The following is a 16951-nucleotide window of genomic DNA, read 5'->3' as shown; positions in this document are numbered from 1 at the left end:
CCAGAAGCTGTGGTTTTCATCTAGGGAAAAGTCCTCCTCCTCCTCCTCATTCTTCTTCTTCTTCTTCGTCGTCGTAGTAGTAGTAGTAGTAATAATAATAATAATAAAATAATAATAATAATAATAATAATAATAATAATCTGATGCAGTATCAGACAGTGGTTCCCATGGCTTCTGATCTTAACTGATTGGAAGTGTTATCCTGTACATTGTTTTGTCTTGGTATAAAAGATGGGTTGCAACAAATATTCTGCTCAATACCACAGATTTGCTTGTCAGGTGTTCCCTTATCAGACAGGTAGTCATGATGGGTATACTGAGCTTCGTATATTTTACCCCAGTGTCACTTTGATGGCATGCACTGCTCTCTCACTCAATAATAATAGTAATAATCCTTTCTACTGGAAACACAAAACCTCAAATTTGGGGGAAGGGATTAAGTTGATTACATCGATCCCAGTATGTAACTGGTACTTATTTAATTGAACCTGAAAGGATGAAAGGTAAAGTTGACCTCAGCGGAATTGGAACTCAGAACATAGCAATGGCTGAAATGCTGCTGGGCATTTCACCTGGGATGCTAATGAGTCTGCAAGCTTGCTGCCATAATAATGATAATAATAATAATAATAATAATAATAATAATGATAATGATAATGCACCACAAAGTTTTGTCAGGGAACAGGTCGTGGTTTCTAAGTGACAAAAATAATTTGACACAAATTATATTTAAATGTTGAAGTGAAACTAACAGATTTTTGTGTGTTCTTAAACGGCTTACAAGCATCTTCCATGCTGCAATTGTAGTGATGAGATTTATACTTTGTGCTAGTTGATGAGAAATTAGAGGTATAGATGGACAAGGATAGGTGTCTTGCTGTAGAGAAATACATGGATATTCCAGTTGGAAAAGAAAGGATAGTGAGTTAGAGAGTAAGATGAAGAGAGTAGGCTACTTAGATTGTAAAATAAAGAGAGATAGTTAGTGATGGTGGTGAAGATGTGTTGAGACAGGTGATAGTGGAGTAAATGATGGAGTAGATATAGGAGAGGATCAGGGTCAGGGGTGGGGTGCTGTAGATATGGGAGGGCATTGGGAGTGAGAACAGATAGGCAAGAGTGTTAATAACACAAGGGAGAGAAGGCATAGAAAGGAGTTGATTGGCGGAGACAGTAAGCAGGGAAAGATAATGGGAAATAGAAGTGTTTCAGGTGTGGAAAGGTGGGTAAGTGGAGGAAGCAGGAGGATGTAGTATATGCTGTTTCTGCTCTCAGGTGATAGAGAAGTGATGAGTGTTAGGGGATGAAATGAGGGGGGACATGGTTGACAGAGCAGAGAGGATGCAAGTATGTGTGGGGCAGAGCCCCTCACAGATAAATATTACCAAGGTGAGTTTTAGGACATCAATTTTGCTGTGGTAGCCTTGAGTATAGCAAGATGCCAGGTATCTTGGTTATTTGTCATCTTTGTAGGTTTGTAAGGCTCAATGTCTTGATCAGCCTGCAATACTTTGTCTCATATCCTCCTGGGTCTCCCTCTTCCACAAGTTCCCTTTACTTTTAAGTGATTGGCACTTTATGCAACTGTCCACGTTCATATGCATCATATGACCAAACCAGTGTAGTCTTCTCTCTTGCACATTGCATCTAATTCCTCCTACACTAACTCACAATATACTAGTCCTCTGTCACGTGTGTACACTGACATTGCACATCCAACGGAGCATACTAACTTTATTCTTTTCTAGTTGTCTGCATTCAGAGCCCACATCTCACTACCATGTAGCATTGGAGTTTCTATACATTTGGTTGCTGACAGAAGTAAAAGTTCTCTGAATTTTCTCCATCCTATTCTTATTCAAGCAATTACACTTTCCATACATCCTCCTCCACTGCTAATTAGGTTCCCTGGGAACTAATTAGCAGAAATTATCCACAAACTCTCTGGGGTATTTGAGAAAAAATCAATTTCCTGTGTCTCTGTAGACTTTATTCCTCCTGTGCATCTTCCACATACAAGCACTTCTTTCTCTGTTAACCTTCTTATTATTCCACTATACCTCTTGTTTGTCCATAGTTTGTACTGGGTACACCTTATGAAATTCCTGCATACACTCTTCCTACATATCAAACTGGGTCATTTACCTGAAGTGGGTTGGATTCTGTCTGTTTTCTTGTTTATTAGAACCTTGGTCTTTGCTAAGTTAACCTCAATGTCGTTTAACTCCAGGTTTTGTTTCCATGTCTGGAATTTCTTTTCTAGTTCTGTTGCAGAATCTGCTATGAAAGCAAGATCATTAGCATAGAGCAGTTCCCAGGGGCAGCTGGCTGGTCTTGAACAGGCCTGGAGGACAATGATGAAAAGGAGGGGACTGAGAACCAAACCTTAATTTCATCACTATATTCCTGTTTAACTCTCACCTTACTGTCACTTTACTGATAGACCCTCTGAACATGGCCTATACATCTTTCACAGGCCACTTGTCTACCCCTAGCTTCCTCAGAGCCCACCATATCACACAATGGAGTACTCTGTCAAAGGCTTTCTCCAAGTCAAGAAAAGCCTAGTCCAATGGTTTATTCTTTGTTAAATACTTCTGAAGTTGTCTGACTTTTAGGATAACATCAGTAGTGCTTCTCCTTGGCACAAATTCAAACTGCATTTCAACTAATCTGATTCTGTTCCTAATTGATTGGGCTATAACTCTTTTCATAACTTTGATGACCATGGTCCAGCTATTTGATGTCTCTGTAATTACTTCTCTCTCAGACATCTCCCTTACTCTTGTAGCAGCTGACTATAATGCTGCTACATCAATTATTGGAGATGACACTTTCCTGAACAACTTTATTAACTGTACAGGTGACCAGATTGTATCCTACTCCATCAGATATTTTAAGCATCTCCGTGCTGACTCCCAATAAACCAAGGGCTTCCCCTGTCTTCATATTACCTTATCTGTCATACTGCTGTCAACTTGAATAGCTGTTACCCCTGTCAGGTTCCTATAGGTAAGACTCCCTTTCTCCCATTCACTCTCCACATTTGATTGCCTTTCATAGTAGTACTTCCCAGAGTCACTAAGTGCAAGCATACCATCATCCATCCATACACACTTCTCTCCCACAACACCTCTATTGTCTCTGACACACTTTCTAGCAATCTGGAACTCCTCAAGCCTCTGATTTTCACTCTGTAAGACATTAGCAAATCTCTTCTGTTCTGCTTCTGTCCTTGCTAGATCAACCTGTTGCCTAGTCTACTTGCTATAGCCCTTTGCTGTCTCTATTTCTCCAATCTTTCCAAGCCTGTCTCTTTGCTTTTATGACCTTATCTATCTCACTGTTCCACCACCTTACCACTCTTTGCCTCAGCCATAAATTTAGTCTGTAGGCTTCAGAAGGTTGTCTTGTAAGAATTTCCAGTTGTCCTCTATGTTATATGTCACAACCTCCTCCACTTTCTTATCAAATGCTTTAATCAGAATGTCTCTAAATCTCTAACTCCTTGATGGATCTTGGAGGTTTCATAATTTCCTTTTCCAAACTGGTTTGCATCTCTGGTTCCATCTAGCCTTAAGTCTGAAATCGCTAACCACTAACTTATGTTGAGTTGTATGTTCCTCACTGCGAAAGAACTTTGCAGTTATGAGCATCTGTCTATCCCTGTTTCTGGTGAGAATGTTGTCAGTCTGGCTTGAGTGCACACCAGACTGATGATCACATGGCTTTAAAATGGTTGCAGATAGGAAGGGGATCCTATTGTAGAAAGCAAAAAAAGATGACATGTACATGCACTGGTCTGTGAATGCAATGGCTCCCAATAAGAAATGACTTTGACCCACGAGTGAGCTGTGTCTGGATAACTGTTCCTATTAGCAAGTGACAAGATAAGAGTTGTAAATATTGAGCCCTTATTTAGCAGTTTAATTGGATGTAAGGAATTGCATCCATGACATTTTCAGGTTTAACTACATAGCCACGGCCAATGCGTTCATATCAAACTGGTGAATCTATGAAAGAATCCAAGATGTAATTTTCTGTGTATTTTAACTTTGAGTAATACATCAGCATTGGCTTGTTTAATGGATTTGAATGAATCGTATTCTTCTTTTGCTGGCTACATTTCGTCTGTTTAAATATATTAAATCATTAAAGAAATTACGATGTTCTATATGCATTATTCTTTCATCATCATCATCATCATCGTTTAACGTCCGCTTTCCATGCTAGCATGGGTTGGACGGTTCAACTGGGGTCTGGGAAGCCCGAAGGCTGCACCAGGCCAGTCAGATCTGGCAGTGTTTCTACAGCTGGATGCCCTTCCTAACACCAACCACTCTGTGATGTAGTGGGTGCTTTTTATGTGCCACTGACACAGGTGCCAGACAAGGCTGGCGAACAGCCACACTCGGATGGTGCTTTTTACGTGCCACCGGCATGGAAGCCAGGCAAGGCTGGCAACGGCCATGATCGGATGGTCTTTGTTACGTGCCACCAGCACGGAGGCCAGTCGATGCAGTGCTGGCTACGGCCACGTTCGGATGGTTCTCTTATGTGCCACCGGCACTGGTACCACACTACAAATTCCATTGATGTTGATCGATTTCGATTTTGATTTGATTCTTTGATTTTCACTTGCCTCAACAGGTCTTCACAAGTAGAGTTATGTGTCCCAAGAAGGAAGGTATGCACAGGTGGACTGACTACGTCCCAGGTAGAGGCCAACGGGTTATGGCCTCACTTGTCCTGCTGGGTCTTCTCACGCACAGCATACTTCCAAAGGTCTCGGAAGAGCGAAGGTCATGCTTCACCACCTCGTCCCAGGTTTTCCTGGGTCTACCTCTTCCACAGGTTCCCTCAACCGTTAGGGTGTGGCACTTTTTCACACAACTGGCAAGATTGTTTTTAACTCTTTAGCGTTCAGATTATTCTGTCAAGTTTAATGCTTATTTATTCACATTGGTTTCCCCATCGAGAAACTGCTACACCCCTTCCCCAAGTATCACCCCCTCCTTCTACCTGTTCATTCTTTCCTTCTAGCTCAACTTTACTTCTCGTAGCATAGCACCCCACCGTCTCACCATCCTACTATGGCATCACCCTGTCACATCTCTCTGTATAAGACTTCTTTATTCACATTGCTTTGAATTAATCATGCACTATCACATAGCTTTGAGATTTCAATGATGGCATTGTTTATTTTTAAAATGACATTCTAAGTTAGGGTGTGAGAAGCTAGATCTCACCAGTTTGAATATAAAACAGAGACTATTTGGACCTGGTATGACCAGTTTAAATGCTTAAAAGTTAAAACAGTTTTTTTGTCTTCCTTTTCATTATCATTCTAATGTCCTGCTTCAGGCAAAACTTGTTGAGACAGATTTTCACTGGCTGGATGCTCTTCCCGCTGCCAGTCTTCACTTGTTTCCAAGCAAAATAATATTTCCTCTTTCTTGTCCTTTGTACAATAAACAGCTCAATTGTACAAATGAGGCATGTTTCCATGAAAGATTGCAAACAGTGATACTTTTTGTATGAACAGTGATTTTGTTTTTAATCGGTGTGCAAACATGACAAAGAGGACATAAACACAAGCTCACACACATACACACTCTCTTTCTCTCTCTCTCTCTCTCTCCTCTCTCTCTCTCCTCTCTCTCTCATGTACATGCACACACATATGATGTACTTTATACAGTTTCCATCTGCCTAATCACAAGGAATTGGTTAGCTCTCAGGCATAGTGGACGACATCAGCCAACAGTACCACACAGTCCCTAAACTAAGTAGTTATCAAGTGAACCACACAACCATTCCTGTGCTTTTTGCCTTTCATTTTGTTTTTTTTTTAAATGGTATATAGACAAAAATAATATATTTTTTTGCGTCATTTTCTTGTTTTCTTTGCAGTATTCATATATTCTACTCCTGGTTATAGTATTCCAGTGAAAGAAAGAATGCTTTATTCAAGCTGTAAATCTTGTTTTCTCAGTTATGTTGAACAGAATATGGGAATGGAAATTGTCAAGAAGGTGAGTTTGGTGTATTGGTCTTACCTATAACTCTTTTGGTTCTGCTCATTTGGACTATTGTTATGTTGGGGCACTACCTTTAAGAGATTTTAGTTGTGTTTTCTCAATGTGAATGATACTGTCCCTAGGCAGAGGTCAGGATTTTGTATGGATAGTGGGGATAAAGGTGTTGGAAGGCATAGGTGAGTCTCTTGTTTTTTTTAATTTTTGTCCTCTATTTAAAAGCTAAGTTTGTAATAAAAATTGATTGTAATGTTATGAAAAACTGCTTCTTAGCCCCAAACACAATAACAATAATATAAAGACAAATGATGACATCAACAATAACAGACAATTGAAATGTGAGCTAGTCAATAAACAGAGCCTAACATATACTACATTCATCATCATCATCATCATCATCATCATCATCATCAGTATCAGCATCATCTCCATCATCATCATCATCATTTAACATGTATTTTCCATGCTGGCATGGGTTAGACGGTTTGACCTGGGTCTGGGAAGCTAGGAAGCTGCACCAGGCTCCAGTCTGATCTGGCAGTGTTTCAACAGCTGGATGCCATTCCTAATGCCAACCACTCCATGAGTGTAGTGGATGAACAATATATATATGTACACATACATGCACGCACACACACATACACACAAAAATAACATACCCATTCTTAATACATTCTGATAGATTCGAAGATCGTCTCATCCTGTTGTTTTTTTCTTTTCTGCCATCAGAGAATGCATCCTCCCTTAAGTTGATGAGTGTTTGTTACACTTGTGTTTCACTGGTTCATTACTGTTAAGGGACTTCAAGACACTGCAGTGTTTCGACCTCTTTGTGTCTTCTCAGTCAAAGTTACCCCATGGCCTGACTGATGATTCTTACGAGAGCATGAACTCTTGTGTATAGAAATTACATAGTGAATACAATCACCTAAAGAGAGGAGGCATTCTCTGGTGGCAAAAAATAACCCCCTTTTAATATTCATATTCCAATCTGCCAGAACATATTAAGGATGAATAGTTATGTTATTCTTTGGATTCTTGCTGTTCTGCATGCATCCTTTGAATTATTACCTGTTTGGCAGACTTTCACACGCATCAGCAAATAGCTTACTTGCTGGTTACTATAAACAAAAGCTCATAGGGTGGCTTTAACTGTGGAGACACATGAGGTCAACATACTATAATGTCTGAGTCCTCTTACACTGGTGAACCAATGAATCGTGTGTGATGAACACACATTGCCTAAAGAGAGGAAGCCATCTCCAGGCATGAAAAAATACTACAATCTGACAGACACATTCTAATCTGCCAAAACATATTAAGAATGAACAAATACCTTATTGTTTGACTTACACTGCTCTATATACACTCCATGTATATATAAACCTTAATACTAATTTACTATACCCAGTCCATTCTTCCCAGTATATCTCTAGAAAATCCTCTCCTCACCTATGACCTTGTGACTATTGAAAACAGAACATTAAATGCATTGATCTTATAAGCCATGGGCACATTCCCTCCCTCCAGATCAAACTAATATATTTTAAAAAATATTGGCCAACTAGATAAGATACTGAACTAGCTACATAAAGGTTGTGGATTTTCACCTACTGTTTATCTTTTTGGGCCAAGCACTTAATCCAGCTTTCCGCAGTTAATCTATGAAGGAATGTAAAACTGATATAGACTAATAGCTCACCACAGAATAGAGGTTCATTTCTCTGGCATATTTAAATCCAGAGTTAAGCATTGGTGCCCTGTTGAAGATTATGGAGTCTTTATTTATCTTTATTTTTGATGATACAAAGTAGTATAAAAAAGTTCCTGGATTAGTTCTGTAGCATGCCAACAGATGGCAGCACACAGTGGCATGTGCAGTGAGAGCTAGCAGTGACCTTCATGAGGCAGTGTGCTGAGTGGCATTGTTGTGATTACTTTGCAAGTTGTGAAATTCGTGTTTTTGTGATCCCATGTGTCTGCTGTTGTCTGTGATTTTTGTCATGGACAGGAAGTTGGAATAAAGAGCCAACATGAAATTTTGCATTACATTTTGAAAGTCTGCAACAGAGACATTAAGCATGCTTCAGCAAGCTTACAGTGATGAAGCGTTGGTTTGTATGCAATGTTTCAAGTGGCATGGGCACTTCAAAAGAGGAAGAATGTGCCTGGAATACCTACCATGAGCATCCCCTCTGGAAATGTGGAGAAAATTCATCAGTTTGTGCATGAGGATCATCGGAGAGCAATCAACAACATTACTGATGTTGTTTGGTCTATCATATGGGTCTGTGCAGGCAATCCTAATGTCTGAATTAAAAATGCAACACATTTCTGCCAAGTTTGTACCCCACCTGCTGACCACTGCGTAGAAAGAACATCACGCTGAAGTCTGTCAGAGTGCCACTGGTGACCCATCTTTCATGTCAAGGATCATCACCGGTGACAAGACTTGGGTCTACGGGTATGACCCTGAGATGAAGCAGCAGTTGTCACAATGGAAGAGCCCTTTATCTCTGTGACTGAAGACGGCATGACAGAGCTGCAGAGAATGCTCATCATTTTTTTCGACACCTGCAGTATTGAGAATTCATTCCCCTGGGTCAGACTGTCAATCGAGAGTTCTACTGCGACATTTTGGAGCATTTAAGGTGGGTCATTTGGCAAAGCGACTGGATCTGTGGAGTGTGAAGAATTGGATTCTTCATGATGACAATGTACCACCCTGTCACCAAGCTCTGCTCACTTATGAATTTCTTACCAAAAACAACATGGTATCACTTCTGCACCCACTCTGCCGATTTCCATCTCTTCCCCAAGATAAAAAATGCAGCTCAAAGGTTACTGTTTTAACATCATTGTTGAGATCAAGAGTGATTTGCAGAAGGTCCTAAACTCACTTCTGGGAAACGACTTACAGGCTCGATTCCAAAAGTGGTAGGAATGCTGGGACTGGTCTATTACTGCACCAGGTGACTATTTCAAAGGAGATGATGTTTAAAATTAGGTAAATAAGTTGATTTTTTTATTAAATATAACTAGTCTGGCAACTTTATGATACCACCTCATACTAAGAATGTCTTAGTATTATCATTCTTTGTTTATTTCCCAAGAAAAATCATTAATTTTCAGGCTTTGGTGTGGAGATCTATGATCATCTATCCCTGTAAAACAGGTATATCACATGGGTAGACAGATATAAATTTAAACATTTTTAGTATTATATATAGATGATGCATGTTGAGTAGAATATTTGTTTTAAGTTTCTCTTTCCTCTATTAATGATGTTAAACGATATTGAATTCATATAAAACTGATGCAATAATAACTGTAAGACACTCCATGAGTTTCTGCCTTATTTCTTGGTTGTAGGGTTCCTGCTGTTAAATGCATCTTTGTTGGAGCTAATTATGTCTAGTTTTTAACAAGCAGTGTTATTTATGACTGCCTGATATTATTGATTTAAATATCAAGGTATTAAAACTTTACACAGTTGGCAGATCTGCTGGAAATGGTAGCCAGATTTGCTCTTCTGTGTTAAAGCACTAAAAAAAGAGGGAAAGAAACACATGGATGACAAACACGGGTTATCCTTTACAAGACCAGAAGATGCTTGAGCCCCTTAGTCGCTGCCAATGTTTTACAAAGCTCAGGTGAGGCTCCCAATGGAGTACAACACCTACATGTAGGACATTACTATTGCAACACTTGCACACATCTCTCCAAAACTCAGTCAAATGATTTGCATGAAATCATTGAACACACTCCAATGTCCAGCACACAAGCTTGTTATCTCCTCTTTCTCTATGCCTTTTTGAGTGTATGTGTGTGCATGTGCATACACATACACGCACACACACACACTGTGGGACTTAAATGTTCTGAATTATATAAATAGTCCTATATATATATATACAGAAAGATGGGATACTCACTGCTTGAACATAAGCTTGCTTGATCAGGGCTGATCAGGAGCTGAGCAACTTTTGTTTTTACTTTATCTTATGTTTTAAAGTACTTTTTTTTTTCCTTCTAGGTTGAAATTTCTGAGGGTGCTGAATTAACTGAGGAGTTCCTGCAGGATGAACTTCATCCAAAGAAAAATATTGCTCGGCAAGCATTTGCTAAACCAAAAGGCCCTTCAAATCGAGGACCAAAGCGAATGATCAGACCCACTTCAGATTCATCTGCAGTTAACTGAGTCGGTTGATGAAGTAACCATTGAACCTCATATTGGTAACAAAGTGCTATTCAAAGGAAAGAAATTAAAAAATAAATATAAAAGTAAAAAAAAAAACAGCAAGAACCATAACTGAGAGAATAATTAATTGACAAAATCTTGTATATTCTCCTCCTCTTCCCAGCTCATAAGGCATTTTTAATTAACATACCATGTTCTTTATGCCCTTTTCTCTGTCTTTCCTCCATAAAATGGAGTTAGTAAAATATATTTTTTGTATTTTCAATGTTTTTCTTCCATTTTTTTTATTGAAAAAAGAAATTTCTATTTATAATTATTGAACCTTTGATAATCCTTGATTCAATATAATTATTGAACATTTGATAAATTTTGTTTGATTGACAAGAGGTATGTTGTATGATTGATGTAAAAGATGATGAGGTTTGAAATTTCATTAAAAAAAACACACACAATTTGTAACTGATTTTTATATATAAATTTGAAATAAATGTTTTAGTTTTTTTTTTTTGGTTGTGGTGGTGATGGATGGTATAAAATGATATTTAAGAAATGTCTTTTTTTAAAAAATTTGTATTACATTTTATATTGATTTGAGAATTTGTAATTTAAAAAAGCAAATCAACAAAATTCCAAAATATGGTTGATATATATTTACCCTGTGAAATATTTCCAAATATTTAATCTTTCATTATTTTATAAGTGGTAAAGATTGATTTATTTAGTCTGCAAAATATTTCTAAATTCCTATTTAATCCTATATACTAAGTGAAAAGTCCTTTTGTTGTCGTCGTCTTTGTCTTCTTCACTACTTGGGTTTTGGCATGCTCTGGTCAGTTGGTAACTCCTTGACCCTATATGAATTTCTATTGCGTAACATATACATATACACTCTCGGAGTGGTTGGTGTTAGGAAGGGCATCCAGCTGTAGAAACTCTGCCAGATCAAGACTGGAGCCTGGTGCAGCCATCTGGTTGCCAGCCCTCAGTCAAACCCATCCAACCCATGCTAGCATGGAAAACGGACGTTAAACGATGATGATGTGTTGGAGCAGTTGTTGTCTATTATAGTAAATATTTCCAGAAACAGTGGGATAAAATGCAATCTCAATGCTGATTGGCTGAATTTGAACTCAATCATTTATCAACGAAATTTATTACAGATCAGTGCGTTGCCATCTGTATCACTCTTACAGAGCTAATAATGATGTTACAACAAATTGTATTGAACTAATAATAATAATAATAATGGTTTCAAATTATGGCACAAGACCAGTAATTTTAGGGATTGGGGCTTAGTTGCACAGTTGCATATTTTATGTTTTAAGTTTGCACTTCAAGGATTGAAGTTAAAATTTCATGTTTATTTGAGTGGATAAATAAAGTCCTTTGACTGGTCATCATTAGACATGTTGAAGCAACATCTTGCAAGACTCAAACCAATTCCATAAATCTTTCCTTATTTGATCAGCAGTAAATGAAGTGAAGATGGCTGAGGCAAAAAGAGGACAGACTAAAATGCAGGACGTACTCTACTTAAGTTTCATCTTTCACAGTTCCAAGTTCAGATTACAACAAAGTAAACTCTGACTTTTCATTTTTATCCCTTCAAGTCAACAAAACAGCTCTGATAGTATACAGGAATTAACTATACTTTATTCCTTTCAATATTTGGTTTTATGCCAAATAAATCATTTCATAAGTAGTAGATCTAGTTATTTTATATATAAGTTTTTTCTTTTTTGCTCTTTACTCTCTCAAATTGTCTTCTATGTATATAAAGTATACTGACAATAAAGAAAAAAAAAAAGAGAAGCACTTTTAATGAGAATATGTTACGGTAGTCAGACACTTTCTAAATTGTTTTTTTTATTATTGATTTTGTATTGATCTATATTTCATGGTTGAAAGTGGGTGTCAGAAAAAATAAGTATTTTGGGATGACAAAATTGGTGAAGTGCTGGACAAGATATGTTGCATTATTTAATTACATTCATTTATATTCTAATTTTAAGTCATACTGGATTTGACTTTGTAGTTTATTCTTCCAGGATTGATGAAATAATTACAAAGCAAGAATGTGGGTGGGTCAGTTCACTCAATTCTACTCTCCTCCAAAAGTCTGTGATCCTCTGCCAGTGTACAGAACCATTATTTGTATTATTATTATTATTATGATGATGATGATGATGATAATGGAAATGATAATAATGTTTTCTTAAATAATTAAAAATGGAAAAAGTTGCAGGGGAATGGCATTGAACAAAATGCTTGCAATATTTGTTTCACTCTTTGTGTTCTGAGTTCAATTCCTGCTGAAGTCAAATCTGCTACTCATCCTTCTCAGATCAATGAAATAAGTACCGTCAAGTAAATTTAATTGTCTAACCCCTACCTCTTAAATTTATGGCTGTGTCCCTGCCTATGTTAGAAATGATTATTACTAGGAAAAACGATCGGACTGATTACCGTTAACATTTACTTTGTTCTCTTCCACTAAATTTTAAGTTCAAACCCACTTGGGTCACGTTAGCAGGTTAAACACATTCACCCTTTCCATCCCCAACAATTATCTGGCTTTCTGCTAATGTAATAAATCATTATTATAAAAAGCTTGAATTTGTAGAATTGCTAAAGTGTGAAACAAAAACCGTTGCTGTATTTCTTTCAGCTCTTTGTAGTCTGAGTTCAAACCTTGCTGAGGTCAACTTTGCCATTCATTCCCCAGGTGATTGATAAAATAAAGTACCAGTCTAGTACAGGGTCAATTTAATCAATTAGCTCCCTGATGTCAGATAGCAGGCTTTCTGCTTAAATTTGAAATTATTAAAAAGAGTGGTGGATTAGCAAAATTGTTGGACAAAATGCCTTATTGTATATCTTCAAACGCTGCATTTTGTTTACATTTTGGATTCAAATCTTACTCAAGTCAGCTTTGTTTTCCATTCCTCCAAGGACGACAAATCAAGTACCAGTTAAGTACTGAAGTTTACGTAATCCACTAACCCTCTACCCCAAGTTTCTGTTCTTGTACCTATGTTAGAAACATAGGTACAAGGACAGGCAGCTAATGGCTGAATTGACTGATCAAGATTCCTTGCTGTATTTAGTTATGTCCCTTTACATTCCCATCAAGTTAACTGACCCTTTTATCCGGCCAGGGCTTATGAAATAATTTACCTTTCAAATATGGAGTGTCAGTATAACAACAAATTTGTATCTTTGTGCCTAGAGTCTCATACTGTATGGCATTAGATTTAAATGTAGAGTATTTACTTTTGTTTCTTCAGGTTCCAGTGGGAGAAAAGCAAAGTGCAAAGCCCACCCTAGAAGATTTGAAATTTATAATTTAGAGAGATAAGAGTAAATAATGCCGTCTAACATAGGCTCAAGGCCACAAAATTTATGGGAAAGAGCAGGATTTAAATCACTTATGTGACTGGTACTTTATTTTAATAACTCTATAAGAAGGAAAAACAGCCAATTACTCCCTGGTTGATGAAATTAAAAAGTACAAGGTATTTAATTAAATGTTTTAAATGTTTTTCAGTAAATTAACATGACATTTTTTCTTCTTCAGCTGAGATTTTAAGGTACAAAATGTTGATGGAGAAATGTTTTGAAAAATGTATTCAAGACTGGACTTCTGTAATCATTGAAATAAATGATAGTTGTAGAATACAACTAGTTGAATAGAGTGCAAACTTCACTTCAAGGTGGAGACTATTCAAATTCAGTTGAGATGAAATTGTGTAATTTTTTTAGCAGATTTTTAAAAATAAAATAAAATAATGTATTTGTATTTGGCGTTTCATATAAGCAAATGCTGGAGTAAAATTTGAACGTTTTTTTTATTAAATAATATATTGAAGTAATGAAACAGTTTTATAAAATTTCTTTCTCTTCATATTTATTATTGATATTATTACTAGGGCAACTTTTTTATCACTATTCCTAGTCAGTTAAGGGGCTTTTTCTTAAATAAGGTCTGGTCTAAGATGCCTGTGTGTGGAGCAGTAGCACTGATCCACATGTGAAAGTAATAATACTTCATTATGAGCCCCACCTGAACTATGTAGAGTGTAAGTAATTATTATGTGTTGATATATTGCCTGGCCTTATAGAAAAGTGAGGCCTGTCTTTAGGATATGGTCTGAGCTATGTTAAGGATGTACACAAAGGACCTGGTCAGATCTTTTGTGATAGTGAGGCCCAACATTTGAAATGATTATGAAGGCTCTAGTTTTGTACTGATGAAGTGGAGACTGGTGCAGCGATGGTTTCTTGATATAAGTTGTTTGTGTTTTTACTGTTGAAAGAGACAAGATTGACATGTCTGCATAAGGATGTTCATCATCATCGTTAATATTCTTTTAGGTATCAAGCTGGCAGAGTAATTAGCCCATCAGATAAACTGTTCAGCAGCATTTCAGCTAGTTCTTTACATTCTGAGTTCAATACCTACCAAGGTCAGTTTTGCCTTTCATCCCTCTAGAATCGATAAAATAAAGTACCAGTCAAGTACTGGGGGGAATCTAGTTGACTTCCCTTTCTCTCAAAATTGCTGACCTTGTGCCAAAAATTTGCCTTTCATTCTTTTGGTGATCAATAAAATAAGTACCAGTTGAACACTGGGGTTCGTGTAACCAACTACCCCATTCCCACAAAATTTTAGGCCTTGTACCTATAGTAGAAAGAATTTTTAGGTGGTGGATTGGCAGAATTATAAATAAATGAGAGAAATGCCTTGCAATATTTGTCATGATACTGTTGAGTTCAAGTTCTGAATAAGGTCAACTTTACCTTTCATCCTTTCAAAGTTGATAAAATAAAATGCCAGTTTAGGATAGAAGTTGATATGAGAGACTCTCCTCCAAAATTGTTGGCCTTGTGTTAAAATTAGGAACAAATATGATGTCTTTGTTAAATTAGCAGAATCATTGGAGCTTTGGAAAAAATACCTTGCAATATTTATTCTTGCTCTTTACATTCTAAACTCAAGTCTCACCAAGGTGGCTTTGCCATTCATCCTTTTGGGGTTCAATAAAATAAAATACCAGTTAAACATTGACTAATGCCTGATCCCTCAAAATTTACTGGCCTTATATCTAAATTAGAAACCATTATTGTAATTATTCCAGCTCTTTACATTCTGAGTTCAAATTCTTCTAAGGCCAACTTTGCTTTTCATCTCTTGAGCTCAATAAGTACATGTCAAGTGCTTTGTGACTAAACCCCATGTACTGAAATTGCTGGCTTTGTGCATAACTTTGAAAAAAAAATTATTATTACTTTTATTAGTAAGGAGGTGAGCTGGCAGAATCATTAAAATGCTGAAAAAAAATGCATTCTGAACCAACTTTACCTTTCAACTTTTTACGCTCAAATAAGTACCAGTTGAGCACTGAGGGTCTGTGCTAAAATTCAGCATCCGTATCGGGGCAGGTATTTGTCATCATAGCGATAGTTACTCTGCACTCCTTGGAGTTTGCTCTGCTGTGTGTGAATGGTAAGGGTGGGATCATAGTGGTCAACTGAATTGTCTAATCTACTTTGTTTCTTGACTTGGCTGAAGTAACTCATCAACAGCAGCATTTCGTGCGTTAATAGGTGTGGTGGTTATGGCAATTATTTGACACATGATAGCTGTAATATGTGCTGTTGTTGATGACTGATAGAAGAAATAAACACACACACACACATATATATGCAATCAAGCTATCTACACATCTATGCACACACACAATATGAACAGTGAGAGTGAGTGCTCAACTCTATTGGTGGATAAATGTTCTTTAGTTGTGGGTTAACAAGGCAACCAATTGTTTCACTTGAAGTGATCTTCACAATTGTTCGAGCCTGCTACATGAAAGTGTTGGTACTTGCCTCCTAAATGGAAATGAATACCAACACTTTCATGTGGCAGACTCAAACAGTTGTGAAGATCTCTTTACATGAAACCATTGGTTGCCTTGTTAATCTACAAATAAAATGTGTGTTATATATATATATGTGTGTGTATATATATATTACAGAAATGATTGAGATGGAAAATGTAATATATAAGAAACTTTATTGACCACAAACATCATTTTGACACCTCCTGCATTATTTCCTCATCGATGGGAAACTATGATTAATTTCGGTGCATCCCATGGTGCAGAAGCATCACATCTCTCGTTTCCATTATACTCAACATATGCTGAAGAATTCCTGAGATAGATTCAACAAAGAGTGTGAAATTACCATGCGTAGCACCAGGTGGCCATAGGCAGTGATTGTGCTTTATCAGCCTACAACTAGGGACACAGCCAACATGTAAATTTTTTATTTTTTAATTTAAAATTTTAACATATATATATATATGTGGAGGCGCAATGGCCCAGTGGTTAGGGCAGCGGACTCGCGGTCGTAGGATCGCGGTTTCGATTCCCAGACCGGGCGTTGTGAGTGTTTATTGAGCTAAAACACCTAAAAGCTCCACGAGGCTCCGGCAGGGGGTGGTGATCCTTGCTGTACTCTTTCACCACTCTTTCTTCTGTTGGCCTGCTCGCTTAGCCAGCGGGGTGGCATCATTCAAAGGCTAAAACAATGCAAACGCATTGTGACCAGTAATGTGTAACTACATCTGATGGACTGGTCGGTCACATGATCACGTGATATATATATATGAGATGTGTCTACCTTTGAGATGTCTGTGCATTTGTATGTAAGA

At 37.4% G+C, this 16951-nt stretch overlaps 1 protein-coding gene across 1 annotated transcript in view; it reads left to right on the top strand.

The window, feature by feature from the left end:
- The window catches only part of LOC115211992 (twinfilin-1), a 50664-nt gene extending 40160 nt beyond the window's left edge, over nt 1-10504 (top strand). The window contains exons 9-10 of the mRNA XM_029780773.2: nt 5914-6035; nt 10075-10504. Of these exons, the coding sequence (XP_029636633.1) occupies nt 5914-6035; nt 10075-10239 (287 nt within the window). The 3' untranslated portion in view covers nt 10240-10504. The remainder of the gene's footprint in view (nt 1-5913; nt 6036-10074) is intronic.
- The last annotated feature ends 6447 nt before the right edge of the window (nt 10505-16951 follow it).

This window comes from Octopus sinensis, linkage group LG5 (genome assembly GCF_006345805.1).
Source record: "Octopus sinensis linkage group LG5, ASM634580v1, whole genome shotgun sequence".
Lineage (NCBI taxonomy): Eukaryota > Metazoa > Mollusca > Cephalopoda > Octopoda > Octopodidae > Octopus > Octopus sinensis.
This window is presented reverse-complemented; position numbering and strand designations above follow the sequence as displayed.